A 21377-nucleotide genomic window follows, 5' to 3' on the forward strand; every position below is an offset into this window, starting at 1 on the left:
TAAATGGAAATTAGTTCTAGAGACTTGATTAAAATCAAATTTAAGGTTTTTGGCAAGAATAAGTTACTAGGTGTGTAATATTGCATCACATCCAAAGGTCCATGGTGTCTGGCTACTCCATTTCTAGTGTTGCTAAAAGACTCCACTGATGGTTATGTCAATGTAAGTTATTTCTTCTGTGGTGGCAAAATGTTGATTTTCTTATTCTGTTATCTCTTGCACATATCAACTAGGACTGTTTGGGGTTACTCTGAAATACAGTTTGTATGAGAGACTGATGAGTAATATTATACTATTGTATATTTCATAAAAGATAATTATTTTAATCAGAGTAAAAGGAATTGAGTTAATTGAATTGAGGATTTATATTTTGTTTTAATGAGGGTTACAATGAAATTCTGAGTACTGTAGCAAAATGGAAAAGATTGCTCTTCTGTTATAACTGAGATATGTACTCCAGTACCTCTGAAAATTAACAGTAGGGATATATGGAAGGCTTTTATAGACTAGAGTCAAGCAGCGGAGAGGAAAGAGTACTAGATTAGCATAAAAAGTCAGGGGATTACCAGGATTGCCTTGGCCTACCCCCCATTCCATAAATGCAACCGAATGTTTAATCCATTAATTCTTCATAAACTAGTGTCTCTGGCAGGATAAATGCTACTAAGTTCCTAGAGATAGGTTCTGCATCTGGAATCAAAGACAAATGATAAAGAGACACTGCAAACATACATTATTTTTAACTTTATTTCGTTAATAAGATGCAAAGGAAAATAGTAATGATCTTTTCTAGACCTGTTTGCTTAAAATAATATTTTTAGAGAGCTAAACCTTTGATCTAGAGCTATTTAGTTTACAAAGAATACTGTTCCCCTCCTTATCCTGTCTCTGCTAACCCCCCTCCACTTGACTGAAATTAGGAGAATTTGTTTTTTTATAATAGTCAAGAACCTTATTTGCCCATTTTTTATAATTTGTCAGAGATATCACTTAGTAATTCCAAATTCTTAATTACCCTAGGACTTATACTATTGAGGGCAGCTAATTTGAATACAATCAGATCCTTTAGTTTCTCTTTAATTGTTTCTTTCACGCATTTTAATTTGGCTTTAAATCTTTTGAGCAGAAGGAGCTTGACCAGTCAGATCTGTGGTGCACATATCATCTGAACAGGCAGAAATGAAAACCGCAGGACATGCTTTGCCTTGTTTATGTTTTCTAATATAATTATTTCTCTCCAGCAATTACTGGGTTTTTCACGTGTGTGTATCTCTAAAATATTTTCAATGTTATTGTGAAATTGCATGTAGACTAAATAAATGAAAGTTGTATATTGTATAATTAATGCCTAAGTATTTTTAAAGGCAGAGAGAATTCTTCATTGAATATCAGTCTTTATTTCAGTTGTACTTTATGGGGGATTGTCCCTTGATCACCATTTCTGATAATACCTTTTGTTTAACTTCATGTCTTCACATTCCTATGCCGTTAAATTACTGAGTATGAAATGCTGAGTAAAGCCTTATTATTAAAATCCCGCTGCATTTTACCTTAAGTCAGTTTGTTTTTATTCATCTCCTGAACTCATATATCCTGGGGAAAGTTATCTTAGTGTCAGATGAAAAGTAAACAAGTTGGTAAACCATCTCTAGACAACCTCTAATCATATTATTTGAGAAGGCCATTAAAAGTATGTGCTACCAGTCGGGCGTGGTGGCTCACACCTGTAATCCCAGCACTTTGAGAGGCCAAGATGGGCAGATCACCTGAGGTCAGGAGTTCAAGACCAGCCTGACCAACATGGAGAAACCCCGTCTCTACTAAAAATACAAAATTAGCCCGGCTTGGTGGTGCCCTGTAATCCCGGCTACTCAGGAGGCTGAGACAGGAGAATAGCTTGAACCTGGGAGATGGAGGTTGTGGTGAGCCGAGATCGCGCCATTGCACTCCAGCCTGGGCAACAAGAACAAAACTCTGTCTCAAAAAAAAAAAAAAAAAGTATGTGCTACTGTGATTTCTCTATAAGGGAACCCTTGCTATGTTTACTGATTATGTTGTTTACTTAAAAATGATATCACTGCGGGTCTTCTCTGAAAGGTAAATAACGCCATTATAGGCCAGGCCCAGTGGCTCATGTCTGTAATCCCTGCACTTTGGGATGCTGAGATGGGTAGAGCACCTGAGGTCAGTAGTTCAAGACCAGCCTGGCCAACATGGTGAAACTCTGTCTCTACTAAAAATACAAAAAATTAGCCAGGCGTGTTGGTGGGTGCCTGTAATCCCAGCTACTTGGGAGGCTGAGGCAAGAGAATTGCTTGAACCCGGGAGGCAGAGGTTGCAGTGAGCTGAGATCACACCATTGCACTCTAGCCTGGGCAATAAAAGCAAAACTCCGTCTCCAAAAAAAAAAAAAAAAGAATGCCATTATAAAGGGATGCGTAAAAAGACCGTAGACAATACCAGTATAATTTTTAATCAGTTGAGCTAAGCACGAATGTTGATTGTTCTTCAAGGCTCTAAAATTGTTTTAGTGCTGAAAATTACATTTTTCTACCTGTTGAATTAAACAGATGCTTGTAGAACACCTACTATGTGCACGTCTTTGTGCTAGGTGCTGAGCAGTAGGATTGATTTCACCATTCTGATGAAAAAGACAAACTTCCTCTCTTCAAAGATCTCTTCTAGGAAATTTTGTTTCAACTCTGTTGCTTCCTGGCCCTCATTTAATACAACCAGAACCTCACTGCACTTGGGCCCCACCATCAGCCTTTGTCCTGTTTTCTTGTTTGTTAAGTATGTGGAGATGTGGGAACTAGAAAGCGGTAGAGCACAGCTTGTCCTTTTTTTTTTTTTGAGATGGAGTCTCTCTCTGTCGCCCAGGCTGGAGTACAGTGGCGCAATCTCGGCTCACTGCTAGCTCCGCCTCCAGGTTCTTGCCATTCTCCTGCCTCAGCCTCCCGAGTAGCTGGGGCTACAGGCGCCCGCCACCACGCCTGGCTAATTTTTGTATTTTTAGTAGAGACGAGGTTTCAGTGTGTTAGCCAGGATGGTCTCGATCTCCTGACCTCATGATCTGCCTGCCTCGGCCTCCCAAAGTGGTGGGATTACAGGTGTGAGCCACCGTGCCCGGCCCTCTTCTTTTTTTGTTTTTAAGAGACAGGGTCTCACTGTCACCCAAGCTAGAGTGCAGTGGTGCAATCTTAGCTTACCACAACTTCAACTTCCATGCTCAAGCAATCTCTCCACCTCAGCCTTCTGAGTAGCTGGGACTACAGGCGCATGCCACCATGCCCAGCTGTTTATTTTTTTTTTTAATTCTTATAGAGACGAGGTCTTACTCTCTTGCCCAGGCTGGTCTTGAACTCCTAGGTTCAAGTGATCCTCCCACCTTGGCCTCCCAAAGTGCTGGGCTTACGGGCATGATCCACCATGCTGGCCTGAAACTTTGCTCTTTGGTGACTACAAATCTTACACATTCTCCTTTCTTTCCTGTACCAGAAATAAGGGTGATTTTTGTCTTTTAAGTAGTATTTCAATCATTTCATCTAATATGCGTTTTGGATTTACAATCTTACCTTTATTCATGTCAATAACTATTTATTGAGTATCTTTTATGTGCCTCGTGTTCAGCGTGAATTTACAGAAATCTACATTTGTGGTGAGAAACACTTGATGAATAACCCCACTACATTTTATTGTTTTAGTTCACTTCTGAGTTTATTAGATCTGACATCATTTTATTATTTTTTCAGACATTTTACATATGATCTGACTTAAAAGTTCCTGTAATTTGAAAAAAACTGGCTGTTCATGAGGTTTTTTTTTTTGAGAAGGAGTCTCGCTCTATCACCTGTTTTGGAGAGCAATGGCGTGATCTCAGCTCACTGCAACCTCTGCCTCCCGGGTTCAAGCAATTATCCTGCCTCAAGTCTCCCAAATAGCTGGGACTACAGGCGCACGCCACCATGCCTGGCTAATTTTTTGTATTTTAGTGGAGACGGGGTTTCATTGTGTTGCCCAGGCTGGTCTCGAACTCCTGAGCTCAGGTAACCTGCCTGCCTCGGCCCCCCAAAGTGCTGTGATTACAGGCATGAGCCACTGTGCCTGGCCATGTATATTTTTGCACGGTAAGTTCCAAGTAAATTTCCATAAAGGTAAAAAAGAAGCAGGGTGATATACAGAAAAGCTTGTGGGATTTTTGACCCTATTATTTGTTACGTATTTCGCCTTCGTGAATCACTATTTAGCCTCCAATGGGGGTAATTATCATTAAATATTCTAGTTATTGTGAGTGTAGTTTGTCTCCTTTAATGAAATGCTCTCCTAATGATTATTGTTACTAAGCAAGGTATAACAACAAACAATTTTTGCTACATCTCAGTTCTCCTCTTTTTATAAATATGAGATCAGTTATGCTGCCAGCTTAGCCTGGCTGTTGAACTGTGGCTGGTCAGAAGTTCCATTTTGGTGGATGTCAGATGATGTAAAAATTGTAACTATTTAACTGCGCTACATACTTCTTAACTTTTAAGGAGATTGTATATGCATTAATATCCTTTTTTTTTTTTTTTTTTTGAGACAGAGTTTCCCTCTTGTTGCCCAGGCTGGAGTGCAATGGTTCCATCTCAGCTCACTGCAGCTTCTGCCTCCCAGGTTTAAGCAATTCTCCTGCCTCAGCCTGCCAAGTAGCTGGGATTACAGGCTTGTGCCACCACACCCGGCTAATTTTTTGTATTTTTAGTAGAGATGGAGTTTCACCATGTTGGCCAGGCTGGTTTCGAACTCCTGACCTCAGGTGATCCACCCACCTCGGCCTCCCAAAGTGCCGGGATTACAGGCTTTAGCCACCGTGCCTGGCCATTAAAATATCATTTTTGATGATTGTTTTAGGCAATTCTCTTTTGCCTTTTTTAAACAGCTTTATTGAGACATAATTTATATCCCATATAGTTCGCTCAAAGTGTACAATTCAGTGGCTTTTAGAATATTCAGAGTTGTCTATCTATCACCACAATCAATTTTAGAACATTTTCATTATCATTATTCCAAGAAGAATGGCCTTTGCTCCTCAGTCCCCTCATTCTCCCCACTCCTCCCCCTTCCCTCACTCTAAGCAACTACCAATCTACTTTCTATAGATTTGCCTATTCTGGGCCTCTTATATAAATGGAATTTTTAAAATATATCCTTTATGACTGGCTTTTTTCACTTAATATGATGTTTTGTTTCTTTTTTCTTTTTTTTAATATGATGTTTTGAAGGTTCATCCATGTTCTTTTTTATCTTAAGGTTCTTAGAGGTATACTGACTTATCCCAAAGAAAGAAGAGATGAAGTGACTTTTTTTTTTTTGAAACAGAGTTTCGCCTCTTGTTGCCCAGGCTGGAGTACAATGGCACGATCTTGGCTTACTGCAACCTCTGCCTCCTGGGTTCAAGTGATTCTCCTGCCTCAGCCTCCCTAGTAGCTGGGATTACAGTCGTGCGCCACCACGCCCAGCTAATTTTGTATTTTTAGTAGAGACGGAGTTTCTCCATGTTGGCCAGGCTCGTCTTGAACTCCTGACTTCAGGTGATCTGCCCGTCTCGGCCTCCCAAAGTGCTGGAATTATAGGCATGAGCCACCATGCCCAGCCGTGACTTTTTTTAAACAAAGAAAATTAACTAGTGTTTCATGAGTCTTCAGTCACAAATGACGAGAAAAGCCCTATAAACAGTTACTGTAGCTATAGACCTAAGAATGGTGTTCTAGTGTAGCATGTGGAAAAGGTTCATGTCCCATCATTTTATCTGCATTTGTATACATGAATAATGTCATGGTTGGTAGTGAATCTTTCAGTACAAAGGATAATAACGTGCAACTCTATGGGACTATTGTAACTAAAACTGTTGTAACACTCTCACTTTTATTTATAAAAGTTATTTTTATTTATAAGGGTTATTCTCTTTATTTTATTTTATTTGTTTATTTATTTTTATTCTCTTTATTTATAAGAGTTATTCTCTTATAATTAATTTTCCAGCTGACTATCCTGCATAACGCAGACATTCTTATATAATATATATGGTTACATGCTACATTCTTGTTTTTTGTTTTGTTTTGGTTTTTGAGACAGAGTCTTGCTCTGTCACCCAGGCCTGAGTGCAGTGGCCTGATCTCGGCTCACTACAACCCCCACCTTGCGGGTTCAAATGATTCTTCTGCCTCAGCCTCCTGAGTAGCTGGGATTACAGGTGCACGCCACCACAACTGGTTAATTTTTGTATTTTTAGTAGAGATGGAGTTTCACCATGATGACCATGCTGGTCTCGACCTCCTGACCTCAGGTGATCCATCCACCCTGACCCCCAAAGTCCTGGGATTACAGGCATGAGCCACCACATCCAGCCACTTGTTACATTTTTTATTTATTTTTGTTTTATTTTATTTTTTGAGACGGAGTCTCACTCTGTCACCCAGGCTAGAGTACAATGGCGTGATCTCGGCTCACTACAACCACTGCCTCCTGGGTTCAAGCAATTCTCCTGCCTCAGCCTCCTGAGTAGCTGGGATTACAGGCACATGCCACCAGGCCTGGCTAATTTTTTTTTTTCTTTTTGAGATGGAGTCTCCCTCAGTCACCCAGGCTGGAGTGCAGTGGCACAATCTCAGCTCACTGCAACCTCTGCCTCTCGGGTTCAAGCGATTCTCCAGCCTCAGGCTCCCGAGTAGCTGGGACTACAGGCATGTCCTACCATGCCTGGCTAATTTTTGTATTTTCAGTAGAGACGGGGTTTCACCATACTGGTTAGGCTGGTCTCGAACTCCTGATCTCAGGTGATCCACCCACCTCGGCTTCCCAAAGTGCTGGGATTACAGGCGTGAGCCACGACACCTGGCCTAATTTTTGTATTTTTAGTGGAGTCGGGGGTTTCACTATGTTGGTCAGTCTGGTCTCGAACTCCTGACCTTGTAATCTGCCCGCCTCGGCCTCCCAAAGTGCTGGGATTACAAGTGTGAGCCACCATGCCTGGCCACATTTTTTATTCTTATGTGAGCCTGATGGGCTGAATGTTAAGTATTTTATTTCGGGATACCCAATTATTGCATATTAGTATAAATGAGATGTTGGAGACAGGATACATAGAAGTGCAACCCTTAGAGCATATTCCCCCTCAGATTTTTGCATGTGGTTTAATAAATAAAAGCCAGCCTTTTAACTTTGAAAACCCAGCCTCTCTGTGCCTCAATTTCTTCCTCTGAGAAGTGGAGCATTTGGACTGTGATACTTAATTAGTGCTGAATATAGTTCTGTGAAAATAATTGGCAAATGTATTGCTGATGGTCCCCATTACTTCTTACATCATATCAAAAAGATTACATTGTAATGTTAGATTTCTTATATTCTAATTAGTTGCTTCATGTAGTGTCATAAGTATCTGTAGCCTTAGCAAAAGCGTATTTTTCTGTCCATGTGCAGTGGCTTACATCTGTAACCCCAACACTTTGGGATGCCAAAGCAGGAAGATCACTTGAGCCCAGAGGTTTGAGAGCAGCCTGGGAAACATAGGGAGACCCCATCTGTGGGAAAAAAAATTAATTGGCTGGGCATGGTGGCACATGTCAGTGGTTCAAGCTACTCTGGAGGCTGAGGAGGGAGGATTGTTTGGGCGTGGGAGTTTGAGGCTACAGTAAGCCATGATCACACCATTACACTCCAACCTGGGCAACAGAATGAGACCCTGCCTCAAAAAAAAAAAAAAAAAAAAAAAAATCCTGTATTTTTCTGAACTAGAATTAGAATCCATGATCTGTTATTCTAAATGGTCTGTGAATACAAAATAAAACAGTACTGACCTACCTAGAACATCAGTATATTAGAAGGGTTCAGCTGTGAGTGACAGAAAACCTGAAACAAGTGGCTTAAAATAAGATTAAAATGTATTTCTTATTCATGTAAAAGTTCTTACAGATCTGGAATGGAGCTTCATGGCATCAGGGACATTTTACCACTTACTCCTAGTTCTCTCTTACCACTCTACCCTTTTCTTGGGTGTAAACCTCATTTTTATTGAGCAAGATGGTAGCATCCATTGCAGGTACAGGATGGAGAAAGGGATGAAGCAGAAGATAGAAGGCACCTGTCAGTGTTCTGTTAAGCATGATTCCCAGAAAACTTCGTGTGCATCAGTTACATTGGCCAGAACTGAGACATATGGCCATGTACAGCTGCAAGGAAGGCTAGGAAGTGTAGTCACGTGCTCAGCCAAAAATTATAATTAAGTGGAAGAAAGGGAGAACAGATATTGAGGGTGGGGTAGGACAGAAAACCATCAGTCTCTGCTACAAACTCGTTAATGATAAACAAAGGGAAAAACCAAAGAGCAGCTACCATTATGTCTCTTCCTCTAGAGAAGGAGGCTTCTGTTTCTCATAGCTGATATGAATTCTCTCAATGGAAATGTCCATTCAGAGAATATACTAATATACAAGACCTGATCTCTACAAAATATATATATATATATATATATAAATGTCTTTCTCTTTTCTGTAGTTGTGTTAGTGCAGAGAATCTTCCAAAAGAAACCTGCTAAATATATTTTCTGGTTTGAATTTTGGAGTTGATATTATGGTTTATAAGCCAACCTCTTGTGAGTTTGGTTAAGTGTAAATTTTTCCAGTGAGTCTGTGAGCCCCTGGGGAAAATGATGAAGCAGAGAATAGACCCAACCCTTGACATACTGTGACCTTACTGGGAGCATATATCTTGTACAGCTTCATATGACCTGAGGCGCTGATCATTCATTCCTGATCTTGAAGGAAGAGAAAAATTACAAACTTAGATAGTCTTTAATATATCCATCTATAAAACCAGAATAATAGCACTTTGTGTGATGAAGATTAGTAGTAGTCTTGTAAAACATTTTTATAAAGGAAAGAGAGCTTTCAGGGCTAATGAAATTGCAAGTCTTGATTCTTTAAGACTCATTTAGAGGTTTATTCGCTGTTCTGAAATGATTGTGATTTTCAGCATTTTTGAAAAAAATAAAATCAGCAGAACCAAATTCACCCCCTAAATATTGGAATAGCATTTGATCTGCCCCGTTGTCTCAGTTGTTCCATTGCCTGCCTAAAATCATTTTAAAGATGAAGTCTTCACTATCTTTCTTAAAAGAACGAGGTGATCCTAGTAGACAAAGGGGAGACTTTCAAGCAGTGCTTAGGAGTATAATATCTAGAAATGCAAGGTAATTATCACCAGTGTCAACCTACCAGGCAGCCTGCACACTTTGCTGGATTCATAACCATTTGAAGAATGCTGAATTGGTCATGAACATCTTAGATGCTGTTTTGTGGCTATAGAATTTTCCTTCTACAGAATTTAGATCTAAAAACAGATAGGCTTTTAATTTAAACAGGTTGGCTATCTGGAAATTGTTGTTGAAGAAAGGTAGCTAAACTGATGTCTGTTTCTCAGTATGCTGTACCCTGTCCCTGTCACTTCAGAAAGGAGTCCCCTTGTGGTTCAGGCTCACAGATGTAGATCTAACCCAGAGTGGCCCAGGGAGATGTGCTCAGGCCCAAATGATTCTTAACCCCAATGCCAGCCTCACACCAGAGAACAAAAAGAGACCTGATGGTAATGATGAGGACTCACTATATGCCAGGCACACCCCAGAGGTGGATGTGGGTAACTCTCCCTATTTTATAGATGGGACATTGAGACTTGCCTACAGTCGTAGTGGTGGGGTGTGGCTAAACTCAACTCTGCAAGGTTAATGCCTCTGCTATGCCATCTTTCATGGAACCCACTTACTGCCATGCAGCTTTCTCTAATTTGCTCTGAGTTCCTGGCTATGAATTGCTAAACTATCAGTGACATTATCTTCTCTCACTTTTAAGGCTCTACAATGAAAGAATCTTCCATTTTTCATTTGTTAGCTTGTTGCTGTTTTCCCACTCTAGAAGTGCTTGTGGTTTACTAAACTTCTTTATTTCACTTTTAGTGCATACAGTTTATGCTTTCCAGTCTTTTGTCTTCAGGGATTCTAAACTCCTGTGGGAATTCTGGTACCTTTTCGGGTAACTAAGAATTCACCATTAAAGTCCTGGAATTAATGTGCTCAATCTAGAATCCTCAAGAATAAGAAGTGAGCTATCAAGGTTTATAGAGAACCCTGTTGACACTTCTCCCAGAGTAGCTTCAATAGGGTCCAAAGACTCTTCACCTTTCACAGGGGTTTGGGTTTGAATTAGGATCACTGACAGCTCAGCAACTTTTATGCTACCAATTAGAAAAGGAGGTCACTATGTAGAGAAAATTTAGTGCCTTCTAATCACCTTTGTATACTTGAATTTAGTTATTAATTTACCCTGTCTGTAGACTGAACAAACTCAACTCCTTTAATTTAAAACAAACTAAATAACTCTTTAATGACTGCTCCATTAAACAGAGTTGTATTGATTTATATCTGTTATACTCCAGAGGTAGATGTTGTAACCCTGTGCTTTTCCAGGGAGTTATAACTGACTGTTGATGGACAGGTGTCTCAAATACAACTGATACATTCAGATTGTCACAGCCAATTCCTGCGTTTAAAGAGTGGCTTTCTTTTTTCTATCTTTAGGGCCACTCTGGCTCTTTATTTCAGGATGTTTTCTTGATTTTTCTTGATTATCACATAGACCTAGCAATTCCCAAAGCAGGTTTTTAATATTCAGTGCTGTTTCGAGAAGTGTCATGACATTTTCAGAATGAAATGAACATTGATTAATTTTAATTTAAAAGACACAGTTCTTTGTCACAGATTGGAGGAGACTAAAGAGGTATAACTAAATGCAACAGTTGGGCGCAGTGGCTCATGCCTGTAATCCCAGCACTTTGGGAGGTCGAGGCGGGCAGATCACGAGGTCAGGATGGGACCATCCCAGCTAACATGGTGAAAGCCCGTCTCTAAAAATACAAAAAAATTAGCCGGGCATGGTGGCAGACGCCTGTAGTCCCAGCTACTTGGGAGGCTGAGGCAGGAGAATGGCATGAACCCAGGAGGCAGAGCTTGCAGTGAGCAGAGATCACGCCACTGCACTCCAACCTGGGGAACAAAGTGAGACTCCGTCTCAAAAAAAAAAAGATAGAACTAAATGCAATGTGGGATCCTAGAACAGAAAAAGAATATTAATGGGAAAACTGGGGAAAATTGCATAAAGTCTGTATTTTAGTTAATAGGATTATATCTGTTGATTTCCTGTCTTTCTACTATCCTTATGTAAGATTTTAACATTTGGGGAAGCTAGGCGAAGGGTATTTGGGAACTCTTGCAACTTTCCTATAAATCGAAAATTATTTCAAAATAAAAAGTTTAAAAATATATACTTTGTTGCCATTTATTTAGGAATTATGGTGTTGGTCTTTCTGGAGGCCCTCTAAGGCAATGAAGATGATCCAAGATGCATCAGCATACTAACTGCCCACAGGAACCAACCAAGGAAATTGTTTTTACTTGTGTATCCATTCTAACCCTACTACTGCAGTCCAGGCTTATCAAGGTCCATGGAAGGCAGCAGGTTCTCATGGGAAGAGTAAGAGATTCGAATTCAGATATGTGGCCAGGCGTGGTGGTTCGCGCCTGTAATTCCAGCACTTTGGGAGACTGAGTTGGGCGGATCACTTGAGGTCAGGAGTTTGAGACCAGCCTGGCCAACATGGTGAAACTCCGTCTCTACTAAAAATACAAAAATTAGCTGGGTGTGGTGACGGGCTCCTGTAATCCAGCTACTTGGGAGGCTGAGGCAGGAGAATCACTTGAATGTGGGAGGTGGAAGTTGCAGTGAGCCGAGATCAGGCTACTGCACTCCAGCCTGGGTAGTAGAGTGAGACTCCGCCTCAAAAAAAAAAAAAAAAAAGATGTGAGTTTGTTTCTTCTACCACTCACTAGTGGTTTCAGTTTGGGCAGCCAGCTTGACTTTTCTGAGTCTCAGTTTTTCATCTGAATACTAGGGAGCATAGTATGTATCCCATAGTGATTATAAGGATTAAATAATATATATACATCCTAGTCACAAACTCTAAAGCACAATGTAAAATGTTCATTTTGATTAATATCTGAATTAATCACTTGGAAAAAAAAGGTTCTTCAGTTTCAGGGATTATATATATATCAGGCTAGCTCTTTTAATTTTTCCTAGATTAATTGTATTGCTACATTGGATGTAATCAAAATCCATAGATGATATATTTACAGTTGTGCTTATAACATTTTTATTATTAACAGTCCATTTGAACGTAAACCAGGATGGCAGAGAAACAAAGTAGTAAGCTGAACACTGTAGTCTATTTAATACAAAGATTTACTTGCATTATTATTTTGACTTATTTAAGCCAATGTCTAGCCTTTTTGCTTTGGAAATTATGACACTAGGAAGAGAATTTCAAATATTAAAATCCCAAATCTGTCAGTTTCCATGAAATTTAAAGCCAAAGTCATTAATGGAATCCATGGAGCTATTTTCAAGGGAGACCCTAGAGAGATACAATATCCAGTCTAACAATTGTATGAGACTTACAACATTGTAGTTTGTTTGCAAAAGTAAATTATTCTATAACTAATTGAAAATAAGGAGCCTATTCAAAATACTGAAGTGTACAAAAGAACAACAACAACAAAAAAGACAAAATACTGAAGTGCTACCGGGTACCTGTGATGAAATTTTATGTTTCCTATTTTACATCCGAGGGATCTAAAGTTTATTCTAAGTCCGTAGTTCATGTGGCTTCATGCTCTGATTCTGCCTGGTAAAGTGCTGCAGTGTGGTTTCAACCAGATTCTAATTATTCTTCTTCCTGTATGTTGATTTAGCTGCTTTACTAAAGCAGCCTCACATAACTCAATCAGGATTTTCTCCAAAAATTTCAGTCTAATGCCAAAACCAAAAGAGATCAAAGAAATGGAAGATTTCCTAGTGAAGTCAGAGCTGCTCATCATTAGTGCTTACCTTTGAATAAAGAGAAATACTTTAAAAAGCTAACTGTTATTGAGTGGGTAAAGTAATGAGTAAGATCTCTGTTACCCTCAAGGAGTATTGTATTGCTACACTGGATGTAAACAATGTAGCATTACAGGATTACAATCAATGAAATTCTGGGCTCAAGGAGTACATTTTCCAACTCAGTAAAAAGTAGTGTGTTAGCAGGTATAGATGGAAATTCTGTGTGTGTGTGTGTGTGTGTGTGTGTGTGTGTGTAGCCACACATATTCTATTCATGAAACAGCAATCTCATTAGATTAAGACAAGAATGTGCATTATTCATGTTACTTTTACTGTCGTTCTAGAGATATTAGACGACTGAGAAGAAACAATTTATATATAATTATAAAGGAATAATTAAAATGATCATAAAGTGATTACCTTATTTAAGGAAATGCTGATTTAAAACAGATAGCTATAGGATATTTGTGAAGTATCTAATTATCCTTGTCATAATTTTTCCTCATTACATTTATCCAGAAAAAGCCAGGATTTTCAACTAAGTCTTTTAAATAAGAATCAAGATTTTTAAATTTCTATGAATGTTTACAAACAACTGGGACAATTTTCTTTAAAAATAGCTTCTTAAGGCCTGAAGCAGTGGCTCACGCCTGTAATCCCAGTACTTTGGGAGGCCGAGGCGGGCGGATCAAAAGGTCAGGAGATCAAGATCATCCTGGCTAACACGGTGAAACCCCATCTCTACTAAAAATACAAAAAATTAGCCGGGCGTGGTGGCACATGCCTGTAGTCCCAGCTACTCGGGAGACTGAGGCAGGAGAATCACTTGAATCTGGTAGGCGAAGGTTGCAGTGAGCCAAGATGGCACCACTACATTCCAGCCTGGGCAACAGAGTGAGACTCCATCTCAAAAAAAAAAAAAAAAAAAAGCTGCTTAAAAAATAAATAAAAATAAAAGTAGCTTCTTCCAATTCCATTAACAATTAAATTTTTTATTTTCTTCAATAAGTAACATTAACATATACTAGCAACAAAATACTAAAGATATTATAAACAGGTATTCAGTGAAGTCATTGTCCTTCTAGCCCTGTCAGAGCTTCAATCACTGATACCAGTTTTTATATATTTTTCTAGAGACCTTTTTAGACATATACAAAGCTAGCTTCTCTTTTCTTTTTATATCAGTGGTAGTATGCCACATGCACGGTCTGTATGTTATTTTGTTTTGTTTTTTATTTAGCAATGTTATGGAACTGTGCCAAATCTACATTTTTTTTTTTTTTTTAATTTTTAGAGACAGGATCTTGCTCTGTCATCTTGGCTGGAATGCAGTGATTTGATCATAGCTTGCTGTAGTCTCGAACCTTAGGTCACAGATGATCCTCTAACCTCAGCCTTCTGAGTAGCTAGGACTACAAGCATGTGCCACCATGCCCAGCTAATTAAAAATAATAATATATATTTTTTAAATTGTGTTGACCCAGGCTGGTCTCTTAACTCCTGGCCTCAAGCAGTCCTCCCACCATGGCCTCCCAAAGTGCTGGGATTACAGGCGTGAGCCACCATGGCTGTCCTGGTATCATTCTTTAACAACTGCAAAATATTAGATTATAGTGATATTCCATGACGTAACCAATTACATACTTAGGTTGCCGCCAACCTTTTGCTTTTATAAACAAGGCTGTGTGAAGAGCCTGGTACAAACGTGTCTTTGCGTATGCATGCAACTACATCTGAAAGATAAATTCCTAAATGTGGAATTGCTGGGTTAATAGGTAAGTGCATGTATAATTTTGCTGAGTTGCTTTTGTGGAAGCCAATAATTCTACTCACAGTGCCACTAATAATGTGTGAGAGTACTTTTTTCTCCTAAGCAGAAAGTTTCTGTGGATTTTTTTAGGGGGTGCTTCTGGGTTTTACTTAGAAAGGCCTTCCGCATTTTGAGATTATTTTTTAAATTCTTTGATATCTTTTAATATTTTCATAATTTCATTTTTTATATTTAAACCTTTGGTACAGCTCAGATATATTTTAATACAAAGAATAAGGCTATCTTAATTCCTTTTCTCAACTGGCTACCTAATTGTCCCAATATCATTTGTGAATAATCCATCTCTCTCTCTCACTAATGGGAAATGTCAGCTTTATGATTCCTATATTAATTTGGGCTATTCTTTAACTTTCTTGTATCCACCAGCATAAGCTAGGTTATGTTGTGGTAACAAACAACCTCAAAATCTTAATGGCTTACAACAAGAATTTTCCTTCCTTTTGGTACGTGTTCATCAAGAGTTGGCTGAGAGCTCTACTCCATGTCTTCTCACTCAGAAACTAATGGAGTTGCCACCATCTTGAACATTACCAGCTGTCCTGATTAAGGGAAAGAGGGGCCTGGAGAATCTCACACCATCAATAAGATGTTCAGCCTGAAAGAGACATACATCAGTTCCCTTCACAGCTTGCTGACAAGTTTTAGTCACATGACCCTACCCACAACAAGACAGCCAGGAAGTACAGTCATACATGTGTGCAGAAGGAAGATGGAAAGCTGAAAATATTTGGTAAACAGCAACTATCCTATCTCTATTCTGTCCTGTTCATCCGTCAATTCAAGTGTCAGCAGCACAGGTTTTTCTTTTTTAGAATATTTCTGGCTATGCTTTCATTTTCATTTTTACTTTTAAACTAGAATTAGCTTCTCCAACCACTCTTATCCTCTCAGAAAAGACAAACCCTGTCAGTTTTTTAAAATTGTATCTGCATTAAATTGATGGATTTAAGGAAAATTGACATCTTTATAATATTTAGAATCTTTACAACCAAGAAGAGGATATTTTAGTTACTCACATCTTTTTTTGTGTCTTTTATATTTTCTTAATACAGATTGCATGTATTTATTAGTATTCTTTTTGTTCTTTTAGTAAGATTCTTTATTTTACCATCACCTGCAAATAATCATTTTAATTTCTTCTTTGCAATCAGGTTGGTTTTCTTGAAGGATTAGACAAGATACAGCCATTTTCAAATAATATATATCTATTACCCAAAATATTTTTCAAAAAATTTCATATGTGCCTGGTGCAGTGGCTCACGCTTGTAATCCCAGCACTTTCTGAGGTCATGGCAGGAGAATCCCTTAAGCTCAGGAATTCCAGACCAACCTGGGCAAAATAGCAAGACCCCATCTCTATAAAAATAAAAAAATTAGCTGGGCTTCATGGTGCATGCCTATAGTTGCAGCTCCTGGGGAGGCTAAGGCAGAAAGGTTGCTTGAACCCAGGAGGTTGAGGTGGCAGTGATCTGTGATTGCACCTCTGCATTCCAGCTTGGGCCACAGAGCAAGACCATGTCTCAAAAAAACAAACAACAAAAAAGAGTTTCTTTTCATGATCCATCTCTATATTAATTCCAGTGAATAAGTAGGTTAACATTAATGATAACTGCTGTTTATTTCAGCTACTGGGCACACCAATTATTTTTTATTTTTTATTTTTTGAGACAGGATCATTCTCTGTCACCCAGGCTGGAGTGCAGTGGCATGATCACGGCTCACTGCAGCATCGACCTCCTGGGCTCAAGCAACCTTCTCACCTCAGCCTCCTGAGTAGCTGGGACCACAGGTGCATATCATCACACTTGGCTAATTTTTAAATTTTTCTGTAGAGACGGGATCTTGCCATGTTGTCCAGTCTGGTCTTGAACTCCTGGGCCTAAGCTATCCTCTCACCTCGGCCTCCCAAAGTGCTGGGATTATAGGCATGAGCCACCACGCCCAGCCTGAAACCCCAAAAAAAAAAAAAAATTTTTTTTAAATTTTAAGCTGCTGCTGCTGCTGAAGATAAAGATGCTTACATATGTGATTAGTTACCTATACATCTGGAAAATTTTTGTTTAATTTCCCTAATTTACATCATCTCTACCTATGCTTGCTTGTATTTTTCTCGTATATCTAGCTAGCCTCTTAAGAGTGAATACTCTCTAGTTTACTGTAAATTACTGCCGGCAGTGAAAACTCTTTAAATTATATCCCCACTCATCCCCTTCCAAGAGTCCAGTACAATCACAGAAGAAGCTGAGCTGTTTAAATAATATGAGAATCTCAGAACCTCAGTTCACATGGCTCATTGAATCCTCTATTGTGGGATTCTTTTCATGGAAACACCAAATTTTTAAGAATCATATTTGTTTTGTGCTCTGCAGATATCTGTTATGCTGACCTATATGAGAACCAGGAGCTAATGAGTCTTTAATGTAGACTAAAAATTGGCTCTGAGTAAAGAGACTCACAGGCCCATTCATCAGACTTGAGAGAGATTTAAAAGTAAACATCTGCAGATAATCAGATGATAGTTTTGAGTGCCAAAATGAGGCATTGCTCTCCTGTTGCATTTTGATTTTCCTCACAGCAGAAAAAAAAATGTTGTTTTCTTGGGAACGAAATCAGCTTTTTTCTAAAATTAAGTAGTTATGGTATTACCCCTAGAGTTTATTTCATGTTGAGATGGGAACCGCTCATTGCTTCGTATTTCTTTTCACACTGCCTTTGTGTAATTAAGATGTAAAGTTCAACCTGAGAGTATTTTCTTCCTTTATAACTTGTCTTCCATTTCATCCTCCTTCTGTCTGCATTACTCTGTGTTGTTTCCCCCTAACTCATATTCCTAAGAGTGCTGCCATCAGTTAATCAAAAAACAATCATGTAGAAGTCAATAGTTAAATGTTGATTAGCAGATTCTTTGTAAAAGTGTAGGGCTGGGAGTTGTGGCTTACGCCTGTAATCCCAACGCCGGGGTAAGAGGATCCCTTGACTCTAGGAGTTTGAGGCTGCACTTAGCTATGATCATGCTACTGCACTCCAGCCTGGGTGATGGAGCAAGACTCTGCCTCTTTTAAAAAAAAGAAAAAAAAGGCCAAGGTGGATGGATCACGAAGTCAGGAGATCGAGACCATCCTGGCTAACACAGTGAAACCCCATCTCTACTAAAAATACAAAAAATTAGCTGAGCATGGTGGCACGCGCCTGTAGTCCCAGCTACTTGGGAGGCTAAGGCAGGAAAATTTGCTTGAACCTGGGAGGCTGGGGCTGCAGTGAGCCAAGATGGTGCCACTGCACTCTAGCCTAGGCAACAGAGCGAGACTCTGTCTCAAAAAAAAAAAAAAAAATTACACTGCATGCACACTCATGCCTGGGATACAGATGTCAGAAGGGAATTTGAGTTCTACTGAATCTATGGCACAAAAACAAAAGAAGAAAGGGGCTGGCATGGTGGCTCATGCCTATGATCCCAACACTTTGGGAGGCCAAGGCAGGGAGGATCACTTGAGGCCAGGAGTTCAAGACCAACCTGGGCAACATGGTTAAACCCCACCTCTACAAAAAATAATTTCAAAAAATAGCTGGGTATGGTGACATGTGCCCATAGTCCCAGCCACTCGGGAAGCTGAGGCAGGAGGATCCCTTGAGCTCAGGAGATCGAAGCTGCAGTGAGGTATGATTGCACTACTGCACCCAATCCAAGCGACAGAGCAAGGAGGGAGGGAGGAAAGAAGGAAGGAAGGAGGCAAGGAGGAAACAGAAGGAAGGAGGAAAGGGAAGGAAGAAAGAAAATAATTAAATCCATGGTATGGATTTAATTATTTTAAAAAAAAATTGTTTAATTTTTTTTAATTGTTAAAAAAAAAAAAAAAAGGGAGCATGAGACGTTAAAGTCTTCTTTGCCCTCAAAGTGAAGTCTCATAAAGATCTGATAGAATGATTTACATTGAAAATAGATTTCATCATTACATAAAAATGGAGAAAATGGCCGGGCATGGTGGCTCACGCCTGTAATCCCAGCACTTTGGGAGGCCAAGGCCTGAGGTCGGAAGTTCAAGACCAGTCTCAAACTCTCTTGGAGGAGAAACCAGACCTCTACTAGGAGAAACCCCGTCTCTACTAAAAATACAAAATTAGCTGGCTGTGGTAGCACATGCCTGTAATCTCAGCTACTCAGGAGGCTGAGGCAGGAATTCGCTTGAACCCAGGAGGCGGAGGTTGAAGAGAGCCGAGATCGCGCCATTGCACTCCAGCCTGGGCAACAAGACCGAAACTGCGTCTCAAAAAAAAAAAAAAAAAAATTACTAGGAATATGGCAGAGTAAAAATAGACTCACCAAAATAACAAACATCTGAAATTTTTAAAAATATTCAAGTAGACAAACTTCAATTATGGTAAACAAATTAAAGATAGCACCTCAGGCTTGATTTTAGAACTGTGGAACAGCAGCAAAGAGAAAAGCTGTGCACAAACCCAGAGAAAACAATGGTAGCAGAAGAAACAGAAAAAATCCAAACTGTGAAGAAATTGGAATTTTCAATAACAGGGCTGGAAAGGATAAAAAAACACAAAGGCTATTAAAAGCATAAAAAAACACAAAGGCTATTAAAAGGAACTGATCAGGGAAAAAAAATAAGTAAATTAAAGGAACTGGTCAGGCATAGTGCCACACATCTGTAGGCCCAGCTACTCTGGAGACTGAAGCAGGAGGATTGCTGGAGCCCAGGAGTTCAAGTCCAGCCAAAGCAACATAGTGAGACCCTTTCTCAAACAAACAAATATATACATACATACATACATACATATATACATCTGGTTAGAATTAGGTGAAAAAAAGCTAAAACACTGCAATGAAACATACTTTAAAATCACAACATCCTTTGATTAAAAAGTAATCAAAATAATGAGGTAGTCAGTAAAATTAAGGCTAAATGGAAAGATCCCGATTAAAACATAGATGGAATAGACAAATTGATTATGGCAATTCCAATAGACATAGTTTTTTGTTGTTGTTCCCCCAACTGTCCTTTAAATAATGGGAAGGGGTGTAAATAAGAGGAAGCCCCAGAAAAGGAAACATTAAAGAAGTTACTGTAGAAAAATAGACTTTTCCTAAAGACTGAGAGGTTTCGGAGTTACTTCTTTCCAGATTTGGTACTTAAAGACAGAATACCCAGATACCTAATTATCAGTGTCTTAAAACTAGAAAGAAGTCTTCTGGTGTATACTGAGATTTGAAAGAAAGAAAAAAAAAACTTGAAAGAAAGAAGAGTTATCCTCTGAAGAATGAAAAAACAAGGATAACCTCAAACTTTAAACAATAGAGAGAAGATACTCTTAGAAAAATATTTATGGAACGCCAGCCAATTTCTTGCCTAGCTGTCTGCCTTTTGAAGATAAAAGATGTTTGAACCCTGATCTCTTTTTCCCTGGTGGAACCCCGATATCTGTTTCAAATAATTAAGTTTACAGATTATAAAAGATCATAAAAGACTGGGAATACAGAGGGAGACCTTTGAAATATGAGTTGTAGAGACTGGAGCACCTTAAGTGAGGCAGTGATATCATTCAGGAAGGTCAGCTTAGGTGCTGAGGCTCAAAATCTCTCAGTGCAGGATATCCACCGGAGGTGCTGCATTATAGTATCTGGTCCTCAAATATCCAGAAATGCAGCCTTGCCAGGGATGACTAGGTCCCAGGAAAATCTTGCTAACCAAAGCTCACAAGAGGCCATAAAGGTACTCAATGAAGAAGTGCGTTATTTCTAATTTGCTAAAAGCTTTCATTCTTTTTTTTGAAGAGATAGGGTCTAGCCCTGTTGCCAAGACTGGAGTACAGTGGTATGATCTGGTCATAGCTCACCACAGACTCCAATTCCTGGGCTCAAGCAATCCTCCCACCTTAGCCTCCTGAGTAGCTAGGACTACAGGTGTACCCCACCTTGCCTGGGTCTTGCTATATTGCTCAGACTGGTATCAAACGCCCAGGCTCAAGTTGTCCTGCTACCCTGCTACTCCAGCCTCCCAAAACACTGGGATTACTGGCATGAGCCACTGTGCCCAGGCTTTTTCACTTTTTTTTTTTTTCCTTGAGACCAAGTCTTCCTCTGTCACCCAGGCTGGAGTACAGTGGCGCAATCTTGGCTCACTGCAACCTCCACCTCCTGGGTTCAAGTGATTCTCCTGCCTCAGCCTCCCAAGTGTCTGGGACTACAGGTGCACATCACCATGCCCAGCTAATTTTTGTATTTTTAGTAGAGATAGGGTTTCACCATGTTGGCCAGGCTGGTCTCAAACACCTGACCTCAGGTGATCTGCCCGCCTTGGCCTCCCAGAGTGCTGGGATTACAGGTGTGAGTCACCACGCCTGGCTGATATGTATTTTTATAATTATTTTAGGTGATATATAAATAAAAAGATTACACAGAAAGTCACTCTGTTTAGTTGTCTTGGTGTATATTTCGCAGCTAGTTTTTCTTGGAGAGCTCACTGCTCCAAGCTGGGTATTCTGTGGGTACTTTATTAAGATTTACTTATATGGCAGTTAGTTGCACTTGCACTAAAATTTTTTCTAGGTTAGGCTGCAAAATAAATATA

General features: G+C 39.5%; 1 protein-coding gene across 6 annotated transcripts in view; it reads left to right on the plus strand.

The window, feature by feature from the left end:
- RNF24 (ring finger protein 24) overlaps positions 1-21377 on the plus strand; it is a 105500-nt gene that overhangs the window by 22941 nt on the left and 61182 nt on the right. The window contains exon 1 of one of the 6 annotated variants that reach the window (XM_021921201.2): positions 14432-15526. The exons of 4 other annotated variants lie outside the window; for them this stretch is intronic. Coding sequence is in view for 1 of the 2 variants with exons in the window: in XM_021921202.2 (XP_021776894.1) it covers positions 15489-15526 (38 nt within the window). In the remaining variant the exon portion in view is untranslated. Of the gene's footprint in view, positions 1-14431; positions 15527-21377 lie in introns of those variants that run through there. One more of the 6 variants, XM_021921202.2, reaches the window with a different exon arrangement.

The sequence above is a fragment of the Papio anubis genome, chromosome 16, assembly GCF_008728515.1.
Source record: "Papio anubis isolate 15944 chromosome 16, Panubis1.0, whole genome shotgun sequence".
In the NCBI taxonomy this organism is placed as follows: Eukaryota; Metazoa; Chordata; class Mammalia; order Primates; family Cercopithecidae; genus Papio; species Papio anubis.